The 11,671-nt window shown below is 59.2% G+C and overlaps 1 protein-coding gene across 11 annotated transcripts; it reads left to right on the top strand.

The window, feature by feature from the left end:
• Nucleotides 1–245: 245 nt before the first annotated feature.
• On the top strand, nucleotides 246–11,268 carry TPM2 (tropomyosin 2). Of its 11 annotated transcripts, none has more exons than XM_052670599.1 (9): nucleotides 246–443; nucleotides 1,137–1,262; nucleotides 5,438–5,571; nucleotides 6,657–6,774; nucleotides 7,084–7,154; nucleotides 7,811–7,886; nucleotides 8,009–8,071; nucleotides 8,280–8,349; nucleotides 9,928–10,022. In XM_052670599.1, exons 1-9 carry the CDS (start codon nucleotides 330–332, stop codon nucleotides 10,005–10,007), a joined length of 852 nt encoding a protein of 283 aa, XP_052526559.1. In that variant the 5' UTR covers nucleotides 246–329; the 3' UTR covers nucleotides 10,008–10,022. The 11 variants fall into 11 exon arrangements, with proteins under 11 accessions (XP_052526559.1, XP_052526554.1, XP_052526553.1 ...); XM_052670594.1 differs by lacking the exon at nucleotides 9,928–10,022 and adding an exon at nucleotides 8,634–9,371; XM_052670593.1 differs by lacking the exon at nucleotides 9,928–10,022 and adding an exon at nucleotides 10,964–11,268 and having other exon boundaries at nucleotides 249–443.
• The last annotated feature ends 403 nt before the right edge of the window (nucleotides 11,269–11,671 follow it).

The raw sequence follows: 11,671 nt of genomic DNA, 5'->3' as shown, positions 1-11,671 counted from the left end.
CAGAGACCCTGGTGTCCCCAGCGCAGTGTCACCGCTACGCCCCTCTCCCGGTGCCCCTTCGGTGCCAGGTGCCGGGGCTGCCCGCCGGGTGCCGACCCCCCCGTCTCCCTCGGTGCCGCGGACTGCGGCGAAGTCTGTCCCTAAAAGGTGCTGGCGGGCGGCGGGGGAGGTCCCGGGGCGGCCCCCTCCCTCCCGGCGCGGCCCCTCCCCGGCTCTTAGGCGGCGCGGCGGGGCGGTGGGCGCAGTGCCGGTGCTGCCGCTGCCCCCGGTGCTCCGATCCCCACCGCCGCCGCCTCGCGCCCCACCGCTGCCGCCGCCCCACCGCCACCATGGAGGCCATCAAGAAGAAGATGCAGATGCTCAAACTGGACAAGGAGAATGCCATCGACCGTGCCGAGCAGGCGGAGGCTGACAAGAAGCAGGCAGAGGATCGCTGCAAGCAGGTGAGTGTCCCATAGCCTTCCCCAAAAAAGCGCTGGGAATCCCGGCCCTAAAGGGATCTGGCCCTGAGGATCCCGCTTCTCTGGGTGTTCGATCTTGGCCACCCCCATTATAGGGGTGTACAACCCTTGAGGACCCGCAGTCTAGGGATGTCTGGACCTAGAGTCCTTGCCCTAATGGGTGTCCAACGTGGGAACCCCCCCATCCTAGGGTTGTCCAACCTTTGGGACCTTGTCCTGCTGGGTGTCCAATCTTGAGGATCCACAATTCAGGGGTTTCTAACCTCTGGGATCCCCAGTTTGGAGATAGCCAGTCTTAGGGAAGTAGTCCTGCTGGGTGTCCAACCTTAGGGATCTCCAATCTGGGGCTGTCCAACCATGGGGACCAGTGCCTGTTGTTTCTGACCTCAGTATCCCCAAACTCACTATGTCTTGCTGGGACCCCCTATTGCCACTTCCCTACCCCTCTGCACGGGGTCCTGGGGGACAACGCACTCCCACCACAGCCATATGGACAGGGACCTTCCCAGTGCCCCAAAGCTGTGTCTCCATGTCAGGACTTCTCCTGTCCCCAACCCTGAAGTCCTGGGGCCCCAAAATGGACTTCGGTCACCGCAGGGTGAGGATGGCTGCCTCTTGCTGGGTGGGTGTTCCAGGGTGACCACCCGTGACACCCGTGCTCTATCCCTTCCCCAGCTGGAGGAGGAACAGCAGGGCCTGCAGAAGAAGCTGAAGGGCACAGAAGATGAGGTGGAGAAATACTCTGAATCTGTCAAGGAGGCCCAGGAGAAGCTGGAGCAGGCGGAGAAGAAAGCCACGGACGTACGTAGGCAACCCCTCCCCTGAGCAGGCACTGGACCCCGGGGGGGTGAAGGAAGAGGGGAACCTTATATGGTCAGCCTTGGTGGGAAGGGTGTCGGACCCGTTCTGGCTGTGGATGCCATATAGGTGCCAGGGTACCGGGGCATCACTTGGCCCAGTGCCCTAGAGCTCATAGGGATGAGCATCCCCACTGCGCCGACATGCACATGTAGGGAAAACTTGGAAATAGTTGCTAAAACGTGTTAGAAAAAAATGGGAAAAGAAACTGAGAAATAGGAAAACTCTTGCCCGCACTGAGCGCTGGTTGGGAAGGATGCTCAGGGAGCATGGGGACAGCCCTTTAGGGGTTCAACGTGCCACCCTGTACCCTGAGAAGGGAAAGGCTGGGAAGAGTTTTATTTAGGGCCATGACTGATGCTACTCCTGGGAAATGGATCCCAGTGGGGAGATGTTAGGAAGGTGTTGAAATTGGCTTGCGCCTGGCTGAGATGAAGGGTGGAACAGCTGTGCATGGCTTGAGCCTGTTTAGGAACTGGGCATAACAACCCGCAGTGCCACACGGGGTATTTGGCACCCTATAAATAAATGCTCCTTTTGATAGCCAGTCCTTCTCTGATGAAAACCAACCCTGGAAACTGGAGGAGAAGCTGAAGGGGAGCTGTCTGGAGCATGGCCAGCAGGGGCATAGCCAGGCTTTTTAGGATTGAGAACAAAAATTCAATCCTGGCGGGTTTATGGAGCTAAATGGGGGAGATGCGTCAAAAGTCCAAGGTGGCCGCCAAGGACAAGGGAGAGCAGATGAGGACAGACAACGACAGCAAAGTCCTTGGAGGTGCCCATGTCCCCCACTGGGACCCCAGCCTACAGGGGAACAGGGGTTGCCAGGTCAGGGATGCGGGCAGAGCAGGCCGTGAGCCTCATTGGATGCCAGTGGCCCCAGTGCCAGGCTGCGTTTGTAGGGGTTTTACAAGTTTGTCCTGAGAAAGGTTCTGGCATCGATTCCCAACGCTTGAGGCTGCCCAAAGTCAGGCTGCCTTAAGGCTGACCAAGTTGTCAAAGCAGTGGGAATTCCCTGGAAGAGTTTGTTTATCTTGTCCAGAGGGCAACTGTGCTGTGTGTGGTTCTGTGCTGCTCTGAGCAGGTTCATGCAGGATGGGGTGAGCTGGGTGCAGGATGCCCCAGACACAGGGCTTGGGGACAGGCTGCTCTCGTAGCCACTGATTATCAGAGTGCTGGCAGTGCGGAGCAAGGTCACTGCAGCCCCATTCCCTCCTTGTCTCCCAAAGAGGCATCCCGTGAGGACAGCGTGGTGGTTGGAGCAGGGTACGTCCCCCTCCAGCCCTGTGTTGTCTCTGGCCATCGGCCTGTCCCAGCGAACTGCGAGCACAGGGACACGCACATTCTGCTGTTCCCAGGCCACGATCACAGGCCACGGTCCCACAAGGCTTCACCCAAGTTCCCGCCCCAGCGCTCTCCCAAGCTGAGACTTTGCTCTTATTTGGTGATTCCCTGAGCCGGTGGGAGGGAACGGGCGCTGCTGGGAAGTGACTGCATCCCTGGGTGGGGCCAGAGCAGGAGGCACCCTGCTCTGGCCGATATGGGACCAGGGTGCCTGCCCCCAGCCTGCTCCCTTTACTCTTGAGACTCCCCTTCTGCCCTGCACCCCATGCCCTGATCTGTGCCCAAGCATGAAGCTGGGACTAGGGCCAAGCCCAAAGCCATGTGCTGCCACACTGCTGCCATCTGGCTTGGGACTCGGTGCTGCGGGGGCATGGCCAGATGCTGCCTCTCCAGGGAAGCCCCAGATCCTGGGAAATGGCATCCCTGGAAGCAGGCATAAAGTGTGGCTGGGGCTGCCCGGCAGCTCACAGAGGTCCTTGACGGAGAATTGAATGCCACCACACCTTGCCCTTCTGACGGACCCAAGCAAGTGCTGTGGCTGGGGTGCAGAGCTGGATATGCCTGTACCCTGGAGCATCAGCCCTGGGGGCCTTTGTGTGGCCAAGGACTGTACCCAGGGGATGCCCAAGAGCATCCCCATCCCTCTCATTGCTTCACCTGTGGGACAAAAGTCCGTGCCTCCCGTCTCTGTAGCACATGTGTGGAGATTCTGGGGAGCACCCCTGGATACACTCTACGCAGAGGGGCTCACAGCCTCTGCTGCCCCTTTTCCTCCCAGGAAAACAAGCACCCCGACCGCCTTCCCCTCTGCCTGCGGAGGCTCGGCTGGGGCATGCAGCCCTGCTGGGGGGCACTCTGTGCCCTGCTTTGGGGGAGCTGCATCCCTAATCCCTAATCCTAATCCTGCCTGCGTCCTTATCGGGGGCTACATGCGCTCAGCGCAGGGAGCGCAGCGGGAGCGGGTCGGTGTGCGGCAGGAGGAGGAGGAGGAGGAGGAGGAGCAGGAAGGGATGGAGGCAGGGCGGGAGCGGCCGCCGCCTGAGCGCTTCCTGCCCGAGCCAGGCGGATCCCACAAAGGGCTCAGCGGAGCGGCCTCGCTGCGCTCCCCGCCGGCCGCACGGCCATGGCCGGCATCAGCTCCATCGACGCCGTCAAGAAGAAGATCCAGAGCCTGCAGCAGGTGGCCGACGAGGCGGAGGAACGCGCCGAGCACCTGCAGCGGGAGGCCGATGCCGAGCGGCAGGCCCGGGAGCGGGTAAGGCTCCTGGGGGCACCTCGCGACCCCCAGACTGGGGCGGCGCCGCCCCTCGGGGTCGCGCACCTGGGAGCGAGGGGCACGGGCGAGCTGCTGGGCCGCGCGTCCCGGTGGGCGTTGGTGAGCCCCCCGCGGGTGCCGGTGCGGGGCGGGGGCTGCGGGCAGCTCCCCGCTGCCGGGGCCTCGCGGGGTTGCTCAGCTCGGGAACGGCCCCACATCGCGGCCCAGCTCCCCACGCCCGAGCGGCTGCTGCCTGGTTCGGGAGCGGCCGCAGAGCCCTCTGCACCCCGTCGTAGGGATAAACCATCCTTGCGCGCTGGCACAGGCCAATGTTTCCGCTCTGTGGCTTTTACAGGCTGCGGGTCGTTCCCGGTTTGGCTTCGTGCTGTTGTTGTGGGGAGGTTTTTTGTCTCTTTTTCCGCTGCCCTCCCCCGGCTCCAGCATCCTCCCGCTATCGGGGCCGGCAGAGCTGGGTGCGGTACCCTCGCCGTTGTCGCGGGCAGAGGAAGCGGCCCCTTCCTGCAGCCGCAGATCGGGTTCCCCTCTCAGCAGCTCATGTTCCCGAGCGCCCATTCGGGCAGCGCTGACCCACTTCGGGGGTCATTCCCTGGGAAAAAGCTCACGCCGAGGTGAGGCTGAACATATGACCGGGACCTCTGTTTCGGGCATCCCCGCTCGTTCTGTCCCACGTACCGGCGATGAAGCAGGGCGCTCCCACCGCAGCCCATCCCTTTGAGTTTTGGGTTTTTTGTCCCCGCCGCGGGGTCGGGAGCTGCTGAGGCAGCGTTTCCCGGCTGTGATGAAGCAGGGAAGCTTTAGAGAATGGAAAGAGAACGGGGCCAGGCGACCGGGGACTGGCGGGGGGCCAGAGCCACCGCTCCCGGCCGGCTCTGGCTGCCCGCCCCGTCGGCGCAAGGGGAGCATGGGAACGCGGGGGGCCCCAACTCCCTCCGGCCCCTGCGGTGCGAGGTTGGCCGGGCGCCATTGGTCCGAGGGCGGCTCGCACCATCGCCCCGCGGCCGGGCTGTGTGAGTCGGCTGTGCAGTGCAGGGGGACTCCGCGTGACCCCAAGAGGGGGCTCGGCTCTATGGGGCCGGTTTTCTACACTGCCTCCGTAAACAGGAAATCGACAAGTGGCTCCCGTATCCTTTTCGGGAGCGGATCAGCTCAAGGCATTCCTCCTCCTTTACTCACTGCTCTGCAAAACCCCAATGCTGGCCTGGGGAAGGCACAGCCCTGAGTACCCATTGAGAGCATTTCTTCTGTCTCCTGGGCAGGGGGTGCGAGAATTGGGTTTGGGCACAGTGCACACATGTTAAGGAGCAGCTGGCATCAAGCACAATGTTAGGGATGGAGGAACCCCATGTCACTGCGGAGAGTGATGGGGCTGCAAAGTGTCAGAGTGGGTCAGAAGTGATTGGTGCACTGTGCAAAGGGGTGTCCCAGCTAAAATAACTCCTGACAGTGCTACATACATGTCTGTGTGCCATGTGGTGACCAAGAGGTTTCTGCTCCACAGGCTGAGGCTGAGGTGGCTTCTCTGAACCGCCGCATCCAGCTGGTGGAGGAGGAGCTGGACCGGGCCCAGGAGCGCCTGGCCACCGCCCTGCAGAAGCTGGAAGAGGCTGAGAAGGCGGCAGATGAGAGCGAGAGGTGTGACAGGGTTGGGGGGGAGTGGCGGACAACAGGGGTTAGCTTTGGATTGTCCATGATAGCAGACAATCCCTTGGCTTTGCAGCAGGGCTTGGGGAGCCCTTGAGTTGACCCCATGGGAGTTTGCATTGTTTTTTCTGTAGGGAAAAATGCCCCCTTTGCTACGGGCATTTGTGGCACGCTTTGAAATTTTCAGGGCACACATTAAATCCCTAACAATTTGATCTGATGCCCGTACAAATTATTAAGCTGTGCCTGGAGCCAGAGGGTTCTCTCAGAACTGGTTTTGTGCCCCATGGGAAGGTTGATGGCCCTGCATTTGGCAGGGGGGTTGGAGATTCATGATCCTTAGGGTCCCTTCCAACCCTGGCCATTCTGTGATTCTGTGATTCTGAGGGTTGAGCAGTAGCCCAGAAGCTGAGGTTGGCCCCTGGGAATGAAGCAGTAGCATCCTGAAGAGGGCTGCAGAACACACACGGGGCATTGCTCACCCTCTGGTGAAGTACCTGCTTGCAGCACACACATTTCCTGTGCAGGAGCCATGCAAGCGAGGGCAGACATATCAATGCCTTTTGGGCAGGTGGCAATGAACAATTTGCAGCTGGCCGTTTGCCTCCACTGGCAAAGATCAGTTTGACCTGCCTGGCTGAGAGGCACATCTCCTGGGTTGCCATGGGGCATCTCTGCTGGTTCAGCTGTGCATCCCCAGGGTACTGCTGATGTGACCCTACTGCACAGGGTGCCTGTGTTCCTTGGCAATGCACTGTGTCTCTGGAGCGTGAGGATGGACACATCAGAGTACAGCGGGCAGGAAGGAGATGCAGGTACCACCTCCACCTACAGCCATAACCTCATAGAATCACAGAATCGTGTGGACTGGAAAAGATCTTGAGGATCATCTAGCCCAATCACCAACCCAACCTACTGAGATCCGTCATTAATCCATATCCCTTAGTGCCAAGTCCTCACATCTCTTAAACACTTCCAGGGATGGGGACTCCACCAACCTCCCTGGGCAGCTCAATCCTTGGCCACCCTCTCCATGAATAAATTCTTCCTAACCTACTTGTTCTGACTTTCCTCAGAGGCATGAAGGTCATTGAAAACAGGGCCATGAAGGATGAGGAGAAAATGGAACTCCAGGAAATGCAGCTGAAGGAGGCCAAGCACATAGCGGAAGAGGCCGACCGCAAATATGAGGAGGTGTGTGCCACCACCTGTGTCCCCTGATCCCTGGTTTCATCAAAGGCAGTGCCCTGCAGCCCTGCTTCCTAGTCTGCATTTGATATGGCCTCCTAGAATCATGAAGTTTGGAGAAGACCTCTAAGATCATCCAATCCAACCCCGAACCATTCCCACCAAGCCCACTAACCACTTCCCATGGTTCTTGAACACCTTCAGGGACGGTGACTCCACCATCTCCTTGGTCAGCCTGTGCCAGTGAATCACCACTCTTAGAAGACATTTTTCCTAATATCCAACCTGACATGTTCCTCTGGATGTCCCCAACAGGTGGCCCGCAAGCTGGTGGTCCTTGAGGGAGAGCTGGAGCGCTCGGAGGAGCGGGCAGAGGTGGCGGAGAGGTGAGCAGGGCTTCAGGCACATGAGGCTCTCATACCACCCCTGTCCCATTCTCTTGCCCATGGGAGCTGCGGACATGTCCGTGTGTCGACATGGGGACAGGGATCTCCATCCCAGTCACCCATTAGGTGGGAGGAGGGAGGAACGATGCTGGCCCCCGGCACATCCTTGACCTGTTCTCTGCTGGCCCCAATCTGTGGGTGCCCCTTTTCCACCCCAGTCGAGTGAGACAGCTGGAGGAGGAGCTGCGGACCATGGACCAGAGCCTCAAATCCCTCATTGCCTCAGAGGAAGAGGTACTGGGGCAGGGGTGTGGGGCAAGATGCAGCAGCCCCCCTCTCTCTATCGCTGTCTCTTGAGCCACGCCGGCCACCTCTCTCCTCTCTGCACTGCTGCCACAGCCCTCACCTCGCCTGTCCCTCTGTGGGCAGCACATGCTCCTCCATGTCCACTCTCCTCCTCCTCAGATGGATGCAGGAGTACAGCAGTGACATGCGAGGAAGGGATATGTGCCCAGTGGCTCTGCTGCTCCTCCACTGAGTTTTCTCTTCTCTCAACTTGTTCTCTCTCCTTTCCTCCTTCCCCATGCTCCTTCCGCTCCCCCCTTCTCCCCTTCACCACCCCCTCCCCTGCCTGGTGGCCCCTGCTTGGGATGTAGTAAATGTGGTGACCTAGAGGAGGAGCTGAAAATTGTCACCAACAACTTGAAGTCTCTGGAGGCCCAGGCTGACAAGGTATGACCTAGTGGGGCTGCTGGGGCTGGGCAGAGTGTGCAGGGTTGAGGGGAGGAGGGTCCCTGATTGGGGTGAAGAACTGGAGATGTCCTCTGGAGCTAAGATCCTCTCTGTCCCTGCAGTATTCCACCAAGGAGGACAAGTATGAGGAGGAAATCAAGCTTCTAGGGGAGAAACTGAAGGAGGTAAGGCTCTTGGATGCACGATGCTCTGCTCCCGGGACATGCACTGGCAGCAGCAAAATAACATCTCACCCCTCTGCCTTGGAGGCAAATTGAGATGGTCACCAGCCCAGGTGCAGCAAATGGGACAGTTCTGGGGAACAGAGCATGTTTGGGGTGTGGACTTAAGGGCATTCCCATCACGCTCACTGTTCTTGCTGTGTTCCTGCAGGCTGAGACCAGGGCAGAATTTGCTGAGCGGTCTGTGGCAAAGCTGGAGAAAACCATTGATGACTTAGAAGGTAAAAGGGTCCTCGCTGCCGTGTGTCCCTCTTTCATGGGCAGGCAGGGATGGGGTCTCCTTGTGCTGGGGGTGGGCATGGGTGATGGGAGGGGGGAAGCTGGGATGCTGTGGAGGTGCTGGAGTCCCACATGGGAAATATGGCCTCATCCACACTGTCTTGTGCCCGGTGCCGTACCTGCATGCTCCCACCACCCTTGCCTCCTGCTCACCGCCACTCTCTCTCTCTCTGCCACTCACTCCCTCCCTGCTCCACCACCTGCTCCCCACTCCCCCCACCTGCAGACGAAGTATATGCACAGAAGATGAAGTACAAAGCCATCAGCGAGGAGCTGGACAATGCGCTTAATGACATCACCTCCCTCTGAACCCCACACTGGGCACCAGCACTGCACCCCTGCCTGCCTTCCTCCCCCCCCAGCTCTGCCATTTTGCCTGCCCGGCACCCTCTCCACTCCTACTGCCCACTCTGTCCCTACTCTGTCCCCTCTCTGTCCTTCCTGCCCCATGGCCACTGGTCAACAGGAGTCGGCCTGGGGTATTCATAGCAGGTGCCACCCCTGCCCATGGCAGGGTCTCTTCCAACCCTCTTCTTTAAGTTCTCTTCCAACCCCAGCCATGCTGTGATTCTATTAATTCTGTGTTCCCACAAGATGAGGTGTAGGCGCTATGGGGTGTTAAAGGGGAAGGGGTGCATCCCCGGGACCCCACACCCCACGGGGATGTGGGAGGATGGAGCTATGCCCAGGGGCCTTGTGTCCCGCATTTCCCCCCAGCAGCACAAGCACTAGGGACTTGCCCCTCCAGCGCAGCCATCCTGGTGCTGCATGCCAGGGGGGATATGGGATGGAGGGGGGTGGTCCTGGTCCCAGGCAGACACCCCCACCACCCGCGCTCCCCTCCCTGCCTTGCCTCTGTCCTTTGCACATTGCTTTTCAGTTTGCATTTTGCATTTCATGACTTTTTCTTTTCTGTTCTGTCCCTCTGGGTTACTGAGTTGGTCTCAATAAAGCGTTTTCTCTCCTTGGTTTCTCCTTTGTTTTCTTCATGCTGCTCTGGTTCTCCACGCTCATCCTTCATTTCCTGCCATCTCATGCAGGTGCCGGCAGCCAGGGGTGGTCTCAGGGACCCCAGCACAGCTGTGTCCCCACCACCCCTGGCTCTCGGACACAGCTTTCCTCATTTTGTGCCACCTTCCAGACCCCACCTCCGTGACTCTTTCAGCCTAAATTCATAGGGCTAGACCTGGTCTGTCCATTCCTCATCTGTGCTCCCAGACATCACAACATCCTCTCAGCAATGACTGGCATCTGTCTTCCACCACCCTCCCTGGCCGTAGGGGCTGTCCGTGGTGATTTCTGGTCCCAGTCCTCCCTGAGCATTCCACCCTACCCCACAGCCACGGAATTGATGGACCAGCAGCCCTATGACTGGCTGCCTCCTCCTTCTGCTTCCCCTACTGCCCCCCAAGCAGCCATGGGGTGCCCAGTGAAGGCTCTCGTGGGCAGTGCTGTCCCTTTGCTAACTCTCCTTTCTCTTTCTCTTCCCACTGCTGCGCTGATGTCTCTGTTTTCTCTAGAGCGCTCCCGGCAGGAGGCCGAGAAAAACCGGGTTCTCACTAACGAGCTGCGGGTCATCCTTACCGAACTTAACAACTGAGCTGCGACAGCTCCTGCCCCAGCCCCTGGGATGCCCCCAGCCCCAGCTGTTTCCCACCCCATTTTGACCAGGCTGGCTTGAGGCTGTGAGCCCTGCCCGCTCCCCCCTTGGGTGACTGCCCTGCTCAGTGGTATGGGAAAGCCCTGTGGAGCTGATGGGATTATCCTGGGGGAGGGATGAGAGCTTTCGCCATGCCCCAGAATGTCCATCAGATGGTGGCTGTCCCCTGGCATCAGCCTGGCCCCACTGGGGAGGGACACAGTGCCTTGTGTATCTGCCTTCCTCCCCTTCCCCAGGCAGCCAACTCTTTCCTATCCCTCTGGTCACTCGAAACTGAGCAGGGGGATCCCTCACAGCAGGATGCCCTTGCAGCAGAGTGGGCAGAACCCTTGCCCCATCCCCACCTCTCACGGAAGGAGGATACCATCTGCAAGCGAGCGTTGAAGGAGGCTGCCCCAGCAGTGAGCTCATCCCTGCAGCCTCATTAGTTCTGCTCCTTCTCTGCTGTCTTCTCCGCCTGACTTTCTGGGCTGCTGTCTCACTCCTCTTCTTCACGGAGCACGTGGCTCGTGCAGCAGGCGCTGGCTCTCCTCTTTTGCAGCCAAGGGTTTGTGCACGTGCCCATTGTGGCTGGTGGTGATGGCAGGATGGGGAGATGGGGATGTGATGATGGCTGGCTGGAGTAGTACCTGTCAGCAGTGCCCATGCCACAGAAGGGCTGTCCATGGGCAACTGGGCACTGTGGGAGGATGGAGAAGATAAAGAGCAGGGACCACCTGTCCCTGGGGGTCCCAGACGGTCTGGGCACATCCCTGCTGGCACCACACTGAGATGTCTTCTGTGTGCGTGTGTTTGTGCTTGGTGTGGTGTGCGTGGGTCTGGCTGTGCCTGGATATGCTTGTGCTGTGTCTGCGTGTGCATCTTGCTGTGTGGCTGGGTGTCCCTTGTGTTCACAGAGAGTCTGGCCAGTGCCAAAGAGGAGAATGTGGGGATACACCAGGTCCTGGACCAGACCTTGCTGGAGCTAAACAACCTCTGAGCTGCCTGGGGAGCCCTCATCCCCCTTCCCTATCCCACACGTGCACCCCACTGGCACGCTCAGGACGTCACCAGCTGAACTGCATTTTGGCCAAATCCACACATCCATTGAGAAGGGAAACCCTGCAGCCTTGCACCATGGCTCGGGGGCGTCTTGTCTGTGCACAGCCTGAATGGCTTTGTCCTGTCTTCATGTCCAAATATTAAAGCAGTTTAACAAGAAGGATGGGTGTGAATGGTCCTTGTGGGTGGGAATGGGCATTGAGACCTCTGCAGGGACCTTGTGATGTAGCAGGAGCAGTTTGGATGGGAGTGATAGGAGTTCCTTAGGATGCACAGGAAACCTCAGTCTCAAGGGCAATCCAAACTTAGCATCCTCCTCAAGCACACAGTGACAGAGATATGTCACCAGCCTGTCCCCTTCTACCCCAGTACATTATCTGCCTGGCACTTGGGGAAGCCACAGGATCCTTGGCTCTCTCCTATTGACTCTGCTTCATGACCCATGCAAACAGTGCCACACGGGTACGTGTACAAGTGCATGTGCACATACACACACCCATCTCACCCAGCTCAGTAACTGTACGCCTGTACATCTGTACGCCTGCCTAAGGGACAGCTATATA

The sequence above is a fragment of the Tympanuchus pallidicinctus genome, unplaced genomic scaffold, assembly GCF_026119805.1.
Source record: "Tympanuchus pallidicinctus isolate F22 unplaced genomic scaffold, pur_lepc_1.0 scaffold9, whole genome shotgun sequence".
NCBI classification, from domain to species: domain Eukaryota; kingdom Metazoa; phylum Chordata; class Aves; order Galliformes; family Phasianidae; genus Tympanuchus; species Tympanuchus pallidicinctus.
The sequence above is the reverse complement of the archived record's forward strand: the minus strand, read 5'-3'. Positions and strand labels throughout refer to the sequence as shown.

Coding starts and splice junctions, on each gene's coding strand:
- TPM2 (XM_052670593.1), top strand. CDS start 330: ATGGAGGCCATCAAGAAGAAGATGCAGATGCTCAAACTGGACAAGGAG. Junction 7,155..7,810: donor CGGGCAGAGGTGGCGGAGAG/GTGAGCAGGGCT, acceptor CTTGGGATGTAG/TAAATGTGGTGACCTAGAGG. Junction 8,350..10,963: donor AACCATTGATGACTTAGAAG/GTAAAAGGGTCC, acceptor TTGTGTTCACAG/AGAGTCTGGCCAGTGCCAAA.